This window comes from Lacerta agilis, chromosome 2 (assembly GCF_009819535.1).
Source record: "Lacerta agilis isolate rLacAgi1 chromosome 2, rLacAgi1.pri, whole genome shotgun sequence".
Taxonomy (NCBI): domain Eukaryota; kingdom Metazoa; phylum Chordata; class Lepidosauria; order Squamata; family Lacertidae; genus Lacerta; species Lacerta agilis.
In genome coordinates, this window is record NC_046313.1 from 11,800,634 (window position 1) to 11,817,581 (window position 16,948).

Sequence of the window (16,948 nt, forward strand, 5' to 3'; positions counted from 1 at the left end):
TCGTCCCCTAAGCTAAGTTCTCCTAAGCTTAAAGACCCTGCGCGCCCAATCTTCCGCGAGGCTAACTAAATAAACTAAAACCGAAATGTCTTCCGCGGGCCTAACCCTAGGCTAACCTAAAAGAAAACCTAACTAAAACTAAAACCGAATAATCTTCCGCGATCTAACTCTAACTAAAGAAAAACCCATCCAACCCGTCCAGCCCGCTCCCAATACCCTTAAACTAAACCCTGAACTTAAAGTAAAAGAACGTGCGGCTAACCAAAAAGAACGTGCCTAAGCGGGGTGCCTCTGCCTTTTATTAGGGAACAAACGTGACATCATCATTAGTACTTTAACCAATAAAATCACTGTTGCTGCCCTCCAAAAAGGCGGGAAGCAAGTTTAACGCTCATTAACAATTTTGAACATGACCGGATCTACAAAATAAAGGCGGATTAATCTCATAAGTGAACCACACTATTCATTCATGCTTTCACTTTCACTTTTGCGCGCAATTATACCAAAAGTAGACCTTGAAAAACTCATAAAATAACCAATTAAATATGAATCCATGGCGGATCCGTGAAACGTATTCCGACATTCTCCTTTCCCTTCCTCCCCCACAACAAACACTCTGTGAGGTGAGTGGGGCTGAGAGACTTCAAAGAAGTGTGACTAGCTCAAGGTCACCCAGCAGCTGCATGTGGAGGAGCGGGGACGCGAACCCGGTTCCCCAGATTACGAGTCTGCCGCTCTTAACCACTACACCACACTGGCTCTCTCATGAGTACCAATGGACAGCGGAAATGTCAGGCTTCGGGTACCAACTGCTGTGTTGAGGGCTTTTGGTGGCTTCAAAGTCAGGAGAGAATATAGGTAAGATTTTAAAAAGAGGCTCAGAGTTGTAGTCTACTTAACTTTGACTTGGAGCAGACCCAATGACATTAACGGCCAGGACTAACTTAAGTCCATTGATTTCAATGGGTCTACTATGAATAAGAGTTAGTTGACTACAACTTCCAGGTGTCAATCCTCAAAACATTTACCTGGGAGTAAGCCCCATTGAATCAATTGGATTTATGTAGGCCTGTATAGGATTGCACTGTAGCATCATATTCGCCAATATTTCTCTGATGAAAATAGGGACATCCTAAGGAAAAGCAGGGCATTCTGCGATCAAATCAGAAACCAGGATGGCTTCTGAAAAATCGGGACTGTCCCTGGAAAATAGGGACACTAGGAGGGTCTGTAACTGCTCAGTAATCAGCAGAATGAAGTGCTTTGGAAATCCAAGTACAACAACCTTACAATCAAGTTTCACCAAAAGATTAAATAAAAATTGTTCCGTGTGTGTGTGTTTGAAATTATGGGTGGTATTCAATTAAGTTTTACTTATGAGTACACTCACTGAAATGAATGAACATGACTGAGGGACCCATTCACTTCAATGGATCTGAGTGAAATTTGGTTGAATATCATCCTATGTCTTTTCCAAAGTTGAAATACAGATATACCATGCAGGGAAATGAATGTGCATCTAGGTCAAACTTGTTTACAGAGCACTGGCATTGGAAAAGGATTTCTGTCATGTTCACAAATAGATGCCCTCCATTACTTTGGGATCAATAAGCAGGTTATTATGAAATCATACGATGAAGCATTATTCCTTCTCATTCCCTGTACTTAACTTCTTTGTAGAATTTGCAAGCTCTTTGGATCTGGGCACCAGATAAGCAACTTTGCAGGAATGAATGCACAGATTGCAAAGGAGCCAACTAATTACAAAGCTATTTATTTAAATGAATATTTCAAAAGCTAAGTTAAATGATTTGGTTGGAAATACTTAAAAAACCAGCACTGTTTATTTGTGACTTATAGAATTGTAATTTCAGACATTTTGCAGTTTGAGGCGAAGGACAGGATGGGACCCTCCTTCATTCCAAGTCAGAATGAGTTGAATCTTACACAATCACTGGCAGTGTCCCCTAGCCACCACAAATTGAGGGCTTGTTGAAGGGCAATCTGTGTGGCACAGACATATCCAACCTCCCAACAACTCTTTGCCTAAACTCTCTCTGCCCCTGGCCTTCACATCAGCCACCTGAAGTGATTGCTTCACTCTGCCTAATGACAGGGTCGGACCTGAATCAGAGGCTTTGTTTCATCTTGATTTTTAAAATTAGAAAATACTAAGAATTAAGAAACCAACCCAAATCAAAATCTTCCTTGTGTTTATGTAGAAATATGTACTCATGCAATCTGACAACATGCACCTCCACCATTCAAATATAACTAACCCAAGAACAAGGGACGCGGGTGGGGCTGTGGTCTAAATCACTGAGCCTAGGGCTTGCCAATCAGAAGGTCAGCGGTTTGAATCCCCGTGATGGGGTGAGCTCCTGTTGCTCACTCGGTCCCAGCTCCTGCCCACCTAGCAGTTCGGAAGCATGTCAAAGTGCAAGTAGATAAATAGGTACCGCTCTGGTGGGAAGGTAAACAGCGTTTCCGTGCGCTGCTCTGGTTTGCCAGAAGCGGCTTAGTCATGCTGGCCACATGACCCGGAAGGTGTACTCCGGCTCCCTCGGCCAATAAAGCAAGATGAATGCCGCAACACCAGAGTTAGACACAACTGGACCTAACGGTCAGGGGTACCTTTACCTTTTTAACCCCAAAACAGGGAGCTCAGAGATTCTTGATTTTTATAGCAATATAAAGATGGGCATATTTTGGAGGTATTTTAACTTTCTGGAAAACATCTTCTTCTGCATGTTCGGGGAATGGAAGCTATATGGAAAGGTGGGATATAAATTAATGAAAAAGAAATGTCTGCAGATGGATGGTACAGCTGAGCTTTCAGTGGCTTTGCAAATTTGCCTCCGCACATCTTAAAAAACAAATGTTAAGCGAAGCCTCCTAGCAGCAGAGCTTACCTTGTAGTGGAACTGGTATTTTGTACTTTCCTGGTACAATTCCTCCCCACGCTCACAGTGTGGCAGAGATAGTGCCCATCTGTATCTCCCAGGATGCATTGCTTAAATGTATTTACTTTAACAGAAAAAGGGGAATGCAGACAGCATGTAGCAACTGCGTGCCTCAGTCCTATTTGAGTTTTATTACCTAGCACATCCCAAATAAAATGCTGTGTCTTAAGATGACTACTCCATGATTGCAGTTGTTACCTTTCCCACTTAGGGGCACCTGGCATGGAAGGTTCACAGTGACATTGCTAGGAAACCAACACGCCTTGCTTTCCAGGTCGCAACCACTAGGCTGATGACTCGTTGTTTGACAAGAGACTGGGCCAAAGGCTTCCACACGCAATGCTCATTCTGAACACACCAGGTTAGCTAGTATGCTCTGCAACACAGCTTGGGAGTCATTGATCCGGATGAAAACATCTCACTTAGAAAGCCAAATCAGTGGCGGAGGAAGCCTCCGCGCTGCCCGGGGCGGTGGCGCAGAGGCACCCCCCGGGGGGGTGGGGCGTCACAACAAGTGGGCAGCGGGGCGTGGGGCTCCCCCATCCCTGCTGCCCACTGCTCACTTGGCGGCTCACTCGGTCGCTGCGGGAGCAGCGGCACCAACTCGGATGCATCCTGCCCCGGGCTGCTGCTCCCATGGCGACTGGGGGAGCCGCCAGGCGAATGGTGGCTTGTGGGGCTGCCCCGTCCGTCCATGGAGCAGCACGGGCGGCGGGGAGTGGTGGGAGGAGGCTGCCAAGTGTCACCCCCCCTCCCCTGGAACCCAGGGCGCCCCGCCCCCATTGCCCCGCCCTTGCTACCACTGAGCCAAATCTATCCTAAGTGTAAAGACACTGAGCAAGAGCGGGCTCACTTGCACTCTACATTTTTATTATGTAGGACACAAGCTTACCATAAGGCAGAATTTGGCCTCTAGTGCATCTGGTAAGCTCCTAAATTGCATGGCTCAAAATATCTAGCTCGCATGGTTGCAGCGTAAATGATAAAGGCAATGTCTGTCACAAGAGCTGAGGCTAAAAAGAAACTGGCATTAATATAGGGATTTTTCTTCTTCATTTTGCAGAGTTCTCTGCCCCTACTCCTACACTAACTCTCCAATAACAACTCCCCTGCCTCTTCTTATTTTGTGAAAGTAAGGCAACACCAACGCTCTCTTCTCTGCTGCTGTTTGCAAATAGAGCAAACTAATACAGTTGTATCTTTGAAGTCAAACAGAAACCGTTCCAGAAGTCTGTTCGACTTCCAAAATGTTTGGAAACCAAAGTGCAGCTTCCAATTGGCTGCAGGAAGCTCCTGAAGCCAATCGGAAGCCACGCCAGACGTTCGGCTTCTGAAAACTGCTCGAAAACCGGAAAACTCACTTCCAGTTTTTGATTGTTCGGGAGTCGAAACGTTCGGAAACTAAGCCATTTGTTAACCCAGGTACGACTGTACAGGGTTTGGGGAGATTCTCTCCAATAAACCATTTGCTGATGTTCAGAAGAATTGTTGTCACCTGCCCTGGGACCTTAGGGTGAAGGGGATGCAATAAATTCTAATTATGGTGATTTGTTTCTAACAAATCAAACATAAATGAATTGTGAGATGAAAGAACATTTGCACTTAACTTGTGCCACTCTTTTCCTACCTTATCATTATGGGGAAATTAAGGTTCCCAAGTTTCAAAATTATGAAGGTTGGCTGTTTTCACACTTACACTGTTACCTAGAAGAAACTTATTGGTTTGCATTTGGAATTTAACCTGAATTACTCTTGTTGTAATAATTTTAAGGTTATATATATATATATATATATATATATATATATATATAATTGTTCATAAGTGTACCAAGCAAACGCGCACATGAGTGTATAGGCCACACTCCTGAGGCAGACAGTCCTGACACCATTTTGACTCCTGACACCATTTCTGACTCCCAAACTGACAAACTGTTTCTCTGCAAGGAAGGAGGGGGTGAGAAGGCCTTCCCATTGTCTCAGGAATTAAAATCATTACCATCTCAAAGGAATGGCCAGGCTACCCAGGAAAGGCAATTCAATAAGACATTATTATATAAACTGGCAGGCAGGAGAAAAACAACGCTCTCAGATTTCTGCTGTGGACCGCCTTTTTCTGTGATGTAGCTATGATGTATTTGGGAGGTGGTCCTGGGTTACACCCCTTCTGTGACATTTGTATGATGTTTCTGGGGGTAGTCTTGAACGGCAGCGGGGGCAATTTAAAATCACAATGACTTCTGCCTCTCTTCTACTGCTCCAATTGGTAGTATTCCAATATTTAATTTTGTGTTTGCTGGCAAAAAGCTCAATTGACCTGCTTCTAACCCCTAACGCTGCCACCTTGCATTATGGTCTAGGAAATTCTGACAATCTAGATATATATTTGGAGAAACCAAATTATAAATACAAGAGGGCAATGGTGCCCATTCAGTTGAAACCCCTCTGGTCACAAATTAAAATGAAGAAGAAACCTTGCTGCCACCTTCTGGATGCAGTGCAAATCGAGCTTTCGGATTTCCTGTTGTAGGACTAGCAGCTTCATTGAACCCAAGGATGAATATCTAGGCTTGTGTTTCTGAAATTGCGTTGCAAGGTGCACTAATGCATTCACAAGTGAGTTTGAATTGCACTCAAAACATTATTGGTCAAAACAGAGAAACCCCTTGGCACATTGATCAGCCTTTCACTCTGTCAATGTATGGAGAATACCATCACCTTAAGGGAGGAAGTAAATTTGGACTGGGATTTCTCAATACAGCCAGTGCTACAGCTCCCAAGTGCAAAGGAATTCTAAGAAGCAGCATTGCCCAGAAAAGCTCATTCCAAACCCCGAGCCTTACTGAGTGTGAGATACTAAGTGATATTAGCTGAATGCACTTGCAATGAAGACAATTTCCTATTGCTCTGGGGACCTATTGTTTTTATTCTTACACTGTAATGGATACAGTGGTACCTTGGTTCTCGAATTTTATCTGTTCCAGGAGTCCGTTTGACTCCCGAAATGGTTCAAAAACCAAGGTGCAGCTTCCGATTGGCTGCAGGAGCTTCCAGCATGCAATCGGAAGCTGCAGGAGCCGTGTTGAACGTTTGGCTTCCGAAAAACGTTTGCAAGCCAGAACACTCACTTCCAGGTTTGTAACGTTCGGGAGCCAAGCCGTTCGACTAGCAAGGTACCACTATATACCTACTTCAGCATAAGGATAAAGTGTGACTCCAATTTTAAATACAGGTGGGTGGAGAGAAAAACGGTGCCCCTCTGGTATTAAACATTTTTTAATTTTAATTTTAATTTTAATTGGATTTTTCAGCAAAAAGATGGGTAGCATGGCATCTTCTTAAACTCAGAGGATGGTATCAAATATTGCGCAAATTGGAATTATCCTTCCTTCCTTCTTGCAGCCCCCTGAAATCTGTTCCAGGGGGTCTCCCCAACTCTTTGGAGAATATGGGGGGGGGGGCTGGAGGAGAGGAAGGGGAAGTCCTTTTGCACTAGCAAAATCTGTTCTAAGTGTTGGTCTGCCGTAGTTGAATCAAACAAACGAAATCCTTCCAGTAGCACCTTAGAGACCAACTAAGTTTGATATTGGTATGAGCTTTCGTGTGCATGCACACTTCTTCAGATACCAAAGTATTGTCCAAGTATTGATGGACACCACAGGATGCAACACATATGAGATGGGACTGTCCCTGAAAGCATGAGTGAGAGGGGTGTAATATAAATCTTGTAAATAAATCAGCACTTTAAAAAGAAGTCCACATTATTTATACAGGGTTCTATTACAGTTAAATGCAAAGTGACTGCAGGGAAAGTTGTTTCGGCTGTAATCAAGGGGTTGTCCTTGTTGACAGAACTTTTGAAGCAGGTTTATAAATCGACATTCACCTGGCCGCCTGCGGCAAGTTAAGATTCCCCTGTAATCGACTAAGCAAAGGAACTTTTAAATTGGAGAGTTTGTTTCTTCCCTCTCACTCCAAACTTCAATGTATCACACATTATTATTAATGTAAATAGGCATCTGTAGGGGCTTTTTTGGGGGGGTGGGGTGGGAGAGATGTTACTGTTTTGTGGACTTTTAAAGGCTTCTCCAAACAGGAAATACAGTTCATCTTGCCATAGCTGCTAGCTTCCTCCTCTAGCGTTTTCTTAATTCAATATCATCTTATCAATTCCTTCCTGGGATTACAAGAGCGCCTGGCATAAGTCTGCGGCTTTGTAGATCATCTCTCTAAAGCTCTGGAGGCTGACTCAATTAATGTAAAGTTGGCAACAGGCAGAGTGCAACCACAGATAGAGTGTCCGCTAGCTGTAATACCCTGTGCCCTGTGCCATCTAGCATTTCTGTTCAGTAACACTTATTCTCATGAACACGTTGTGTGGTTAGTCGACTCTAAAGCAAGGAGAATCTCTTGCTTAGTGTATGGCAAAGCATGCCCAAACCAAATGTATAGCGACTTTGAAATTTCATTTAGTGCAGCCTTTTCCAAACTTGGGTCTCCACCTGTTTTTGGACCACAATTTCCATCACCCCTGACCACTGGGTCCTGCTAGCGGGGCATGATGGGAGTTGTAGTCCAAAAACAAGGGGAGACCCAAGTTTGGGAAACTCTAGTTGGGTGACAAGCATGGAAAAAACCTCTCTTCCATAGCAGGCACCACCTGCCGATCACAACTCACCTGTTCATACCTCCTAATCCTTAAAACAAAGGGCATGCATTTATGTAGAATGGCTGGTTTCTTGGCATCTTGGGTCATCCGTGGAGAGTGCAGGAGTGGGCAACCTTTCGCCCTTCAGGTGTTGCTGGACCACAACTCCCATCAGCCCTGACCATTGATCATGTTGGTTGGGGTTGATGGGAATTGAGAGTTCAACAAAGTCAGGAAGGCGACAGGTCTTCTACCCCGGCGGTTACCGGTAAGTTTTTTCTAGCTTGGTAAGGAGATGTTGATCAGTGATTTTATATATATATATATAAAATGTATTAAGAATTCCAAATTCAGACCTTGGGAGGTCCCCTGGAAGTGCCAATCAGAACCACTGTTACAACGCTGGGCTAGACGGAACAGTGGTCTGATCCAGTCCATGGAATCTCATCAATGGCAATGGGAATGAAGAAGGTCCAATGACACTGGAGTAAAAGTAGAGCAGGAGTGGGGAATGTAGCCCTTGGGACTCTGCAGAGGCCTAGCCTAGCCATACTTTGCACCCTCCTTGAACATTTTTTTCCGGGCTGCAAAGTTTTCCTTAAATTATGATGCTTCTTGCTGGCCTGGTTGGGGGATGATGTGTTGAAACTGGCCTTATGTACAAACGTGAAATTTACATTCGTTGTGCTTCCTGTTTTTGCCTTTGCTGGCATGTGGACCCCTAAAAGTTGCCCACGAGGAAAGTAGTCATCTTTGGGATGAAAAACTCTCCCCACCCTGGAAACAGAGAATGGGTCAGTTGCTACTGAATCACAACTTAAACAGCTAACTCAGAAGCCCTGGAGAGGTCAACCTCTGAATGAGAACTACGGGGCGTATTCCCCTTTGAGCAACTCTTGCACAGCCTACTTCAACATTAAGTTTCACTTAAAATTGGATCTAACTCCTTTGCATTCTCCAGTGAAGACTGGGGAAGGATCATGGTTTCACCTTGGGAGGCAGAGTTGTTGGAACTATTCTAGGAAGACTGATGAGCTGACAATCTTGGTCCAAAGAACAAGAGGAAACCACATGCAAGCTTTGAATTTTTTCCTCTTTTTTTTTGCGTAGTGAATAAATTGTCAACTGATGTCTGCCTGCTATCTCTTTGCCGTGTGTGTGTGTGTGTGTTAGAAGGATTGGTTCTACCCACAAGCCTGGCGTTTGTATCCCTGCTTGAATTAGCTCATACTGCTACCAAGGCATTTGCTAAGACACAGCAGAAGAGATCCATCTGTGAATTTTAAAAACAAGCAGAGTAGGGGAATTGTAAAGGAAACCAAGAGGTAACTGCTTGCACTACTACAATACCTTACCTTCTCATCTTACATTCATAAAACTTGCCAGGGCAGCGTTCTCCTGCAGAGTTTTACAAAGCAAGCTACAATCTCAAGCATCAACTAATGGGCAGACTGTGACGCTTTTTATCTACTCTGGAAAGCTCATAATCCTACTAGTGGCCGTGACCTTTTATTTTTAAGATTTCTTCGTGCACTAGCCTAGGATACACATATATAAACTTCTATCAAGCTCTTCCTGAAGTGTGAAGTAGATATAGGCAAAAACAAAAGGCACCAGGCCACACAGTATTCTTCTTGGCTAAACAGAGATTTGAAAGGGACACAGAGCCTAGGGCTTGACCATCAGGTCGGTGGTTCAAATCCTTGCAACGGGGTGAGCGCCCGTTGCTCGGTCCCAGCTCCTGCCAATCTAGAAGTTTGAAAGCACTTCAAAGTACAAGTAGATAAATAGGTACCGCTCTGGCGGGAAGGTAAACAGTATTTCTGTGTGCTGCTCTGGTTCTCCAGAAGCAGCTTAGTCATGCTGGCCACATGACCCGGAAGCTGTACGCCGGCTCCCTCGGCCAGTAAAGCGAGATGAGTGCCGCAACCCCAGAGTCGTTCGCAACTGGACCTAACGGTTAGGGATCCCTTTACCTTTAAACAGAGATTTGAACCAGCCTTGGCTCTTCGACCGAGCGGTAAGATTCTATTTGTGGTATTCTAAACTCCTAAGATGTTTTATGAGGCAATTAAAAAAAAATCTAGAACATGAATCTACACTAACCTGTTTGCTCTTCTTTTTCTTCAGAGAATGAGTAGAAAGTAAAGAAGAAGATAACAGCTGCAAAGGTAAGTGACACTGAAATGAAAAGACTGGACCCTACTACAGAGAGGTCCAGGGGAGCCCACATAACCAGAACATGCGTGCTTTCCTGTGTGATATTTATAGATGCTGTGTTAGGCCTCTAGACAGCTGCCTCTGCCGTTCCTCACCCTTATTGGTAGATATTAAAGTCATGACCTTTCATTGAAAATGTCCCAGTCATGTTGTCTTGCAACTGTAAGCTACTTTAAAGAGACAGGTTCGGATTCACCCTTTCAAGATTACTTATTTTACATTAGGAATGTATTTTACATGTTGCTGTGGCTGCACATAATAGAATTAACAGACTCCCCAACATACTGTAATGAATTTATATAGGGGATAAAAATATGAGTTCAAGATCTATAAGCACTGTGAGCCAAAACTTGCACCAAGGAGAAATAAAATTAACCTGCAGTATAGATCTAACCTCAGCAATACAGCAGAACTTGGTATTGATTATGGAAAACCCTGCCCCCACCCCCATGAAGAATCCCCAAAGGACAATACCCAACTAGCTATATGATATTGATGACATGTCAAGGAGAAGTTTGAATGCATGCGTATCATGGAGAATATCTTCCTTGCTGGCAGTGCTTTACTGTATATGAAAAATTGTGAAACTCTGGGACAGCAGCCTCGTTCTCCTCAAACCACATACAAGGAAAGCTTCACTGAGAAGTTTTCTCCCCTTCTCTAATCACCCTCCTCCTACTGAACACACACATGCCATAATAAATGCTCTGACAAATTCACACCCTGTTTTCAATGGCTCACTCAGCATTTTTAAAAAATAAACATACTGTATCATTACTTTCTGCCCAACAGAGGCAGCAATGGCCACAGGTATGTAGATCAATCTTAGACACTGAAAAGCATGTTGAATAATAGAGCTTACTCCTAGGTACCTTGAGCAGGATTGCAAACTTTGATGACTTTCAAAATAAGGATTAGACAATTTCCAAAGGGCAGGACTTTCAATAGGGAAGATAATCCTTGGGGAAACGGGCATAATTCTGTGGTAGAACACATGCTTTGCAAGCAAAATGCAACGCTGGGGAAAATTCTAGAATTCAGGAGGGCTGCTGCCAGGTAGTATAGACCAAGGGTGGAGAACTGCTGGCCCTGCCAATGTTGCTGGACTACAACACCCGCCATCCCCATCAGCTGGGGCTGATGGGATTTGGAGTCCGACAACATCGAGAGGGCAACAAGTTTCACACCCTTATGGTACACAACACTGAATGCGATGTACCAATAACCCGATGTTCCAAATCAGTTCTGGCAACTACGGCAAGCTGCAGCCTCCATGCTCAAAGTCTGTGAGCCTGAGTAAAAGATGCAACAGGGTACCATTATGCTGCTTTCCTTCGTGTCTTACTTGCAAAAATCTATTCTACACAGAAAGTTGTGAGTACCAGTTTTCAACTATGATGAGAAACCCACCAGCCCTTGGAAGACAACCCTGCCCCTGCCTCACCCAACATCCAGCACACATCTATTCAGATGCTCCCCCCTTTAAAAAAAAACACAACCCACTGTTATTCTGGAGCAGAACCACAAGCTACCATCAGAAGGCCATTGATACAATACAGACGCACACATGCATACTTGCAAGTACACACACACACTTGCAAATATATAGGCATACAAACATGAAAATATATACAAAGGCACATGCACAGTTGCATATGCATACCAGGATTTTTTTTTGGGGGGGCAGGCTTTTGTTAGAGGCAGAATCTCAGTTTTGTATTGATTTTTATTGCCCACCCCTTGGCTAGGCTCACGCATATGCATACATACTTGCAAATATATACATACATACACACTCTTGCATGCTTACATACTTGCAACTCCAAACACACATACTTGCAAATATATACATATACGCGCATTCCTGCTTACATACGTTCTTCCAAATATATACAGTACATATGCACCCACCCACCCACCCTGCACGCATATGCATGCAACCTCCTTTACCAAACTACCGGCAATTTCCCACCCCACCCCCCACCACGCAGCGCGTGCGCACGCGCAACCCTCCTCCTCCTTCCTCCTACCAATTCCCTTCCGAAGACTCTGCGCGCGCGTGGGTATGTTCCTTCCCCCCCCCCGCCCCCTTCTGAGCCAACGTTCTCTCCGCCTCCTCCGCAGCAGCAGAGTCGTCGTCGTCTTCTTCTTCTTCCCCCGGAAGTGGGAGGGGCGAGAAAAGGGCGGGGAGACGGAGCAAACCGGGAGAGGTATTTCCGCTTCCGGTTGCCTTGACGTGTTCCCGCCTCTTCGAATCCGGCCGGGGAGAAAAGAAAAAAGAAAGAGAGAAAGAGTCCCGGAGCGCTTGAAAGCGGGTGGCGGCGGCGGCGGCGGCGGAAACAAAGAGCCTTTCGCCTCAGTTCCCTCCGTCTCGGCCGCTGACTTCGCTTCCGGTAAACTGGTTGGGGTGGTGGTGGTGGAAAAGTCTGGGCTTGGTAGTTATGGCAACTGCCCTACTATCCCCCCCCCCCAGTTGGGGTCCCTCACCTTTTCTCTCCCCCGCCGTCCGAGACCTCTTAAGGCCCAATCCGCTTCCCTCACGGACCCCCCCCCCCCTTTTCTCCTCGCTTTGTTTTGAACCCGGCAAGCTTGGAGAGAGGGAAGCGTGGCTGGCCAAAGAAGCGCGCGGGCGGGAAAGTGCCCTGTTCAAACCTCGCCTCGGACGGGGCTTGAAGGGGGAGGGGGAGGGAGTTCGCTGCTGGCTGACGCTCTTGTGGTGGTGGCTGTTGTTGCTGCTGCGAAAAGTGCGCCTGTTTGGAAGTAAAGGCCAACTCTTGCCCAAAAGGGCCTTGCTCCCAATTAAGTGCAAGCCGCTTAAATGCAGTTTAAATAATAATAATTCATTATTTATACCCTGCCCATCTGACTGGGTTTACCCAGCCGCTTTGGCGGCTCCCAACATAATATTAAAAACATGAAGGAACATTCAAAACATCAAAAATTATAAAACTTACCTAAACAGGGCTGCCTTCAGATGTCTTCTAAAACTCAGGTTGTTGTTTATTTCCTTGACATCTGATGGGAGGGCGTTCCACAGGGCAGGTGCCACTACCCAGAAGGACCTCTGAATAGAACTTCTCCCTTATCCCTCAGAGGAGAGCTGAACTGACTTACTGAAATCTCTTGCTTTAGGAATCTCTTGGAAAGGAGGAAGACCACAGGGGCCGCTGGGCAGGATCAAGGTATGAAGAGAAGGCTATGTTCTGTATTACAGTTACGTACATTTGCGTTTTTTTGTACTGTGAAGCCTGCATGGAAGGCAGTATTTAAATTGAATGCATCATGGTGATATATCCTGCATGGCTTGACAAAAGGTAACCCACCCCTGTGAAGAATTGTTGTATGCGCTTAACAGCTGAAGTAAGGATTTTGACAGGTACCATCCCCTCCCTCCCCACCTGCTGGATTGTGCCATGATGAGCCGTTGAATTGAATTTCCACTTCAAGTCAACTGCTAAAAGTAAAGGAGATCTGCTGAAGCTTTTTCGTGTGGGGTGGTTGGGAAGGGAGAGCTTATGAGTGCAGCTCATCACCACCCGGCTCGCTTTGTACTTCATTTGATTTTATTTATTATATGTCTATGACACCTTTCACTCACATGAGTAACAAAGCGGCTTACAAACAATAAATAACAAAAGCATAATAGAACATCACAAAGTTTGACTTTATAGTCACCACTGCTATGTCCCTTGAATCTATTGTGGAAACCTAACTGCGTTTTATTTATTTAGCAGGATTTATGTACTGCATAATCCTCAAAATTCCTTTGGTGATTTACATAAAAATGAATTCTGTATGATAGTGTAGGAAAAGCAATCTGCTGTGTCTTCACTCTGCACACAGTATTTCCACCTTTGCCGTCTTTGGTGGCTGTGTTGTTTTGACTGGAATTGACAGACTCAAAGAAAACATTCAACTTAGATTTCTGTTATCGAAACTGCAAGAATTCTCTTAGCTAAAGAGTGGCAAAAATGGCCTAGTGAGAACAGGAGGGGGAAGTCAGAGGTTAGAAGATAAAACACCCAATCATATATATAATGCAAACCTTTCCAAACTTTTCATGTTGGTGACACACTTTTTACACATGCATCATTTCGTGACACAGTAATTCAGTTTTACTAGCAAACTGGTGGTTAAATTAACCCCTTTCCAGCCCCAGGAGAAGTTTGGGGAGCATTTGTGGGACACACTGCAGCCGACACACTAACGTGTCATGACACACAGTTTGGAAAGCTCTGATATAATGTATCCTTGTTTTGAAACATTGTCTCCAGTGCAGTTTAGTAGTTCATTTAATTGCAAAATCATGGTAATACAGGACAATTAGTTGGGTGACCACACCCTGAAAAACTAGTTCCACTACCAACTTTTAGTTAGTGGAAAAGGATAGTGTGGAATATTTAGTTTCTTAATGATGTGAGTATAAAGCTGTATTTCAATCACTGGCGGAGGAAGAGGAGTGCAGAGGGAACACACCGCCCCCGGCAGTGCGATTCCGGTGGGGTGCCATTGCAGCTGCCCCCCCTGCCTGTGCTGGGTACCACACCCCTGTGGGCGGCCCGCCATGCCCCCAGGACGCACACCAGCCCCGCCCCTGCCTGCTCTCCGCCACCCCCACCCCGGTGCCGGAGCATGAAGCTCCACCACAGATTTCAATTGTACATCAAAGAGTCTGTGGCCTTTGACTTGTCAGAATGGTCAGAGGAGAAGGGTTCTGAACTGTAACACGCAGCTATGAACATTTGCAAGTTGGTGATATGCATGAATAGTGATGTTATATTCTTGAGAATAATCTTTTGGAGAATATTCTCGAGAATATTCTCCAAAAGATTATTCTCGAGAATTTAACATCACTATGCATGAACATGACACTAATACGATTGCACCCTTGTTCAATTAGATTAAAACTGCATTTTTAATCCCATTTACTTAAGAATAAACCCAATTGAAATCAATAGGACTTACTTCTGAGTAGACATGGTAATAAAAGAGCTAAAACATTGTATTCTTGATTTCTGAAGAGCAGAAGCAGCAATATTTAAAAACTTTTTTCTCGTTCACTCTTAAAAGTATGTATATTTTTTTCCATACAATGTGTGATTACAATGCTTTGTTCTAGACTTCACAACTCTTTTTCCAACTTTTATACTCAAGAAATTGGGTATTTGTACTAGACAAACATTCCATGGGGTTTGGTCTAAATCCTTAATATGTTATACATCTTGCTCTTTTCAGGCACTTGAAACTTACATCATATGAGTCAGTTATGTGAGCAGTTCAGGAATGGGTGAGTCTGTGCATGTTATACCAGCCCATTTTGTCTTGCACCCTTTAACATTATAAAACCTACATCAAATGGAACTCCTCAATAGAATCTCCATGTCTTTTCAGACACTTTCAGACCTACCTAACAGCCCAGTCTGGAGAAATCCTATGGTGATATGCAGGAATTACACATTAGGATTTTACCCAGTTTATGCTCCTGCTTGAGCTTTAGGATCTGTATCACTCTAGTTTTGTAACCAGCAGCTTCCTAAACCTTGCTGCGGCATGATTAATATCACCTTGCTTCTTAGGGGGTTGCTCTACATCCTATGTGCTTGCTCTGTGTCCTGTGTGCATTTTTGGTTCCCTGCAAACATGCTGGCCATCTATAATAGTAAATAAGCAGGTGCAGTTGTAGTGAGAGGTTTCTGACAAGTTGGAGAAGATCACTCATTTTTCTCCATTTGGCAAAGAGATTATTAGATTTTAGCTGTTGCAAGGTTGTGCGAGAGAAAGAGAGGGGCTGTTTTTATGTAGCTCGAGGGGCTGCTGCTTATCATCTGAATGTATTTAAATGCTACCTACTGTCTCTTAAATTTAGCTTTGTGAAGAATGTAAATTGTACCTTTTTGAGATGTGAAAGCTACAGTTTGTAGTGCAGGTGTTGCTAACCTTTTTGGACCAGTGGACACACCATGAATTTTGAGAGAGTACTGGGTGGCACCAGTCACAAAATAGGTGCCCTTGGGAGTGTGGCATACCATAAAATTAGGTAGCCATCCCTGACAACGTTATGCTTACATTAGGAAGCCAGCTATGAGTCCTGCCTAAGTGTCTGGGGCACCAGTTAATGCCTAATTTGTGGACACCAGGTTGACAATCCCTGTTGTTGTATATATGATTGCTCAAGGTGTTTGCCAAGTTACCTTGATTTCTGTATGAAGCTTGTTACAAGTGTGAATAAAGTTCATGCATGGATGGTCTCTTTCTGGTGTTTTCCTTTCTTGGGGTTTGTATTTGCTTCTTTGGCATTTGTTATTTCACTGTTATGTACTCCACAGGAAATTTCTCCTGCAGAAGTCCCAGCTGCGCCACCTGGAAATTCCTGTTTGCTTAACAGGAGCTTCTAGAAGTGAAAACCTCTATTGGATCGTGTACACTTTCTTTCCTCCTGATAATCATACACTAAGGAGCTTTTCCCTTTCAGATGAAACTGCCGATTGTATGAAGATGGAGGCTGGAGACTATGGGTTAGCTAATCACACTTCTGTGTTCAAGACTCTTCCTCTACAGCAGAACGCTCTCTCAGGAGATCAGCTTCCATTGTCTGGCAACAAGGTTTGAGAATGAGCTCCTTTTATTTCTTAGCTGTATTATTATTATTTTTTTACTGTATTTTTACTACAAAAGTAATGAGGCTCATTTTTGGTCTTTGACTTATAACACTTGGCTGCAACCTCAACTTCTCAATGTTGATTGGTTGGTTGGAAGTGTTGCAATCTACTGGCTGCTGGAATGGGGGTGGTGTTGTAGTGAAAGCCCAATCCCCACTCAAGTGGGCAGTAAGATACCACTGGCAGAATGTGGTGTTTGGATAGCTGGCCCCTTTTAGGATTGCTTTGCCATTAGCTTGGTTGATTTCAATATATACTAAATACAGTGGTGCCCCGCTAGACGGAAATAATTCGTTCTGCGAAAATTTTCGTCTAGCGGGTTTTTCGTCTAGCGAAGCGGCAATGAGAGCCGTGTTTTCGCTAGACAAAAAAAAAAAAAAGAGGCAGCCCCATAGACTTTTTCGTCTTGTGGGGCAGCCTCCCGCTAGACGAATGCCTTCGCCTAGCGAGTTTTTTGTCTT

General features: G+C 44.3%; 2 protein-coding genes across 3 annotated transcripts in view; one reads left to right on the top strand and one right to left on the bottom strand.

Annotated features, from left to right (window-relative positions):
- Window positions 1-11,877, bottom strand: part of PFKM (phosphofructokinase, muscle) — a 54,019-nt gene extending 42,142 nt beyond the window's left edge. Inside the window, exon 1 of one of the 2 annotated variants that reach the window (XM_033138602.1) lies at window positions 11,859-11,877. Coding sequence is in view for 1 of the 2 variants with exons in the window: in XM_033138601.1 (XP_032994492.1) it covers window positions 9,715-9,841 (127 nt within the window). In the remaining variant the exon portion in view is untranslated. Of the gene's footprint in view, window positions 1-9,714; window positions 9,855-11,858 lie in introns of those variants that run through there. The other variant, XM_033138601.1, reaches the window with a different exon arrangement.
- Window positions 11,878-12,122: 245 nt separating this feature from the next.
- The window catches only part of SENP1 (SUMO specific peptidase 1), a 28,961-nt gene continuing 24,135 nt past the window's right edge, over window positions 12,123-16,948 (top strand). The window contains exons 1-4 of the mRNA XM_033138606.1: window positions 12,123-12,221; window positions 12,961-13,010; window positions 15,064-15,115; window positions 16,301-16,431. Coding sequence (XP_032994497.1) covers window positions 15,112-15,115; window positions 16,301-16,431 — 135 coding nt within the window. The 5' untranslated portion in view covers window positions 12,123-12,221; window positions 12,961-13,010; window positions 15,064-15,111. The remainder of the gene's footprint in view (window positions 12,222-12,960; window positions 13,011-15,063; window positions 15,116-16,300; window positions 16,432-16,948) is intronic.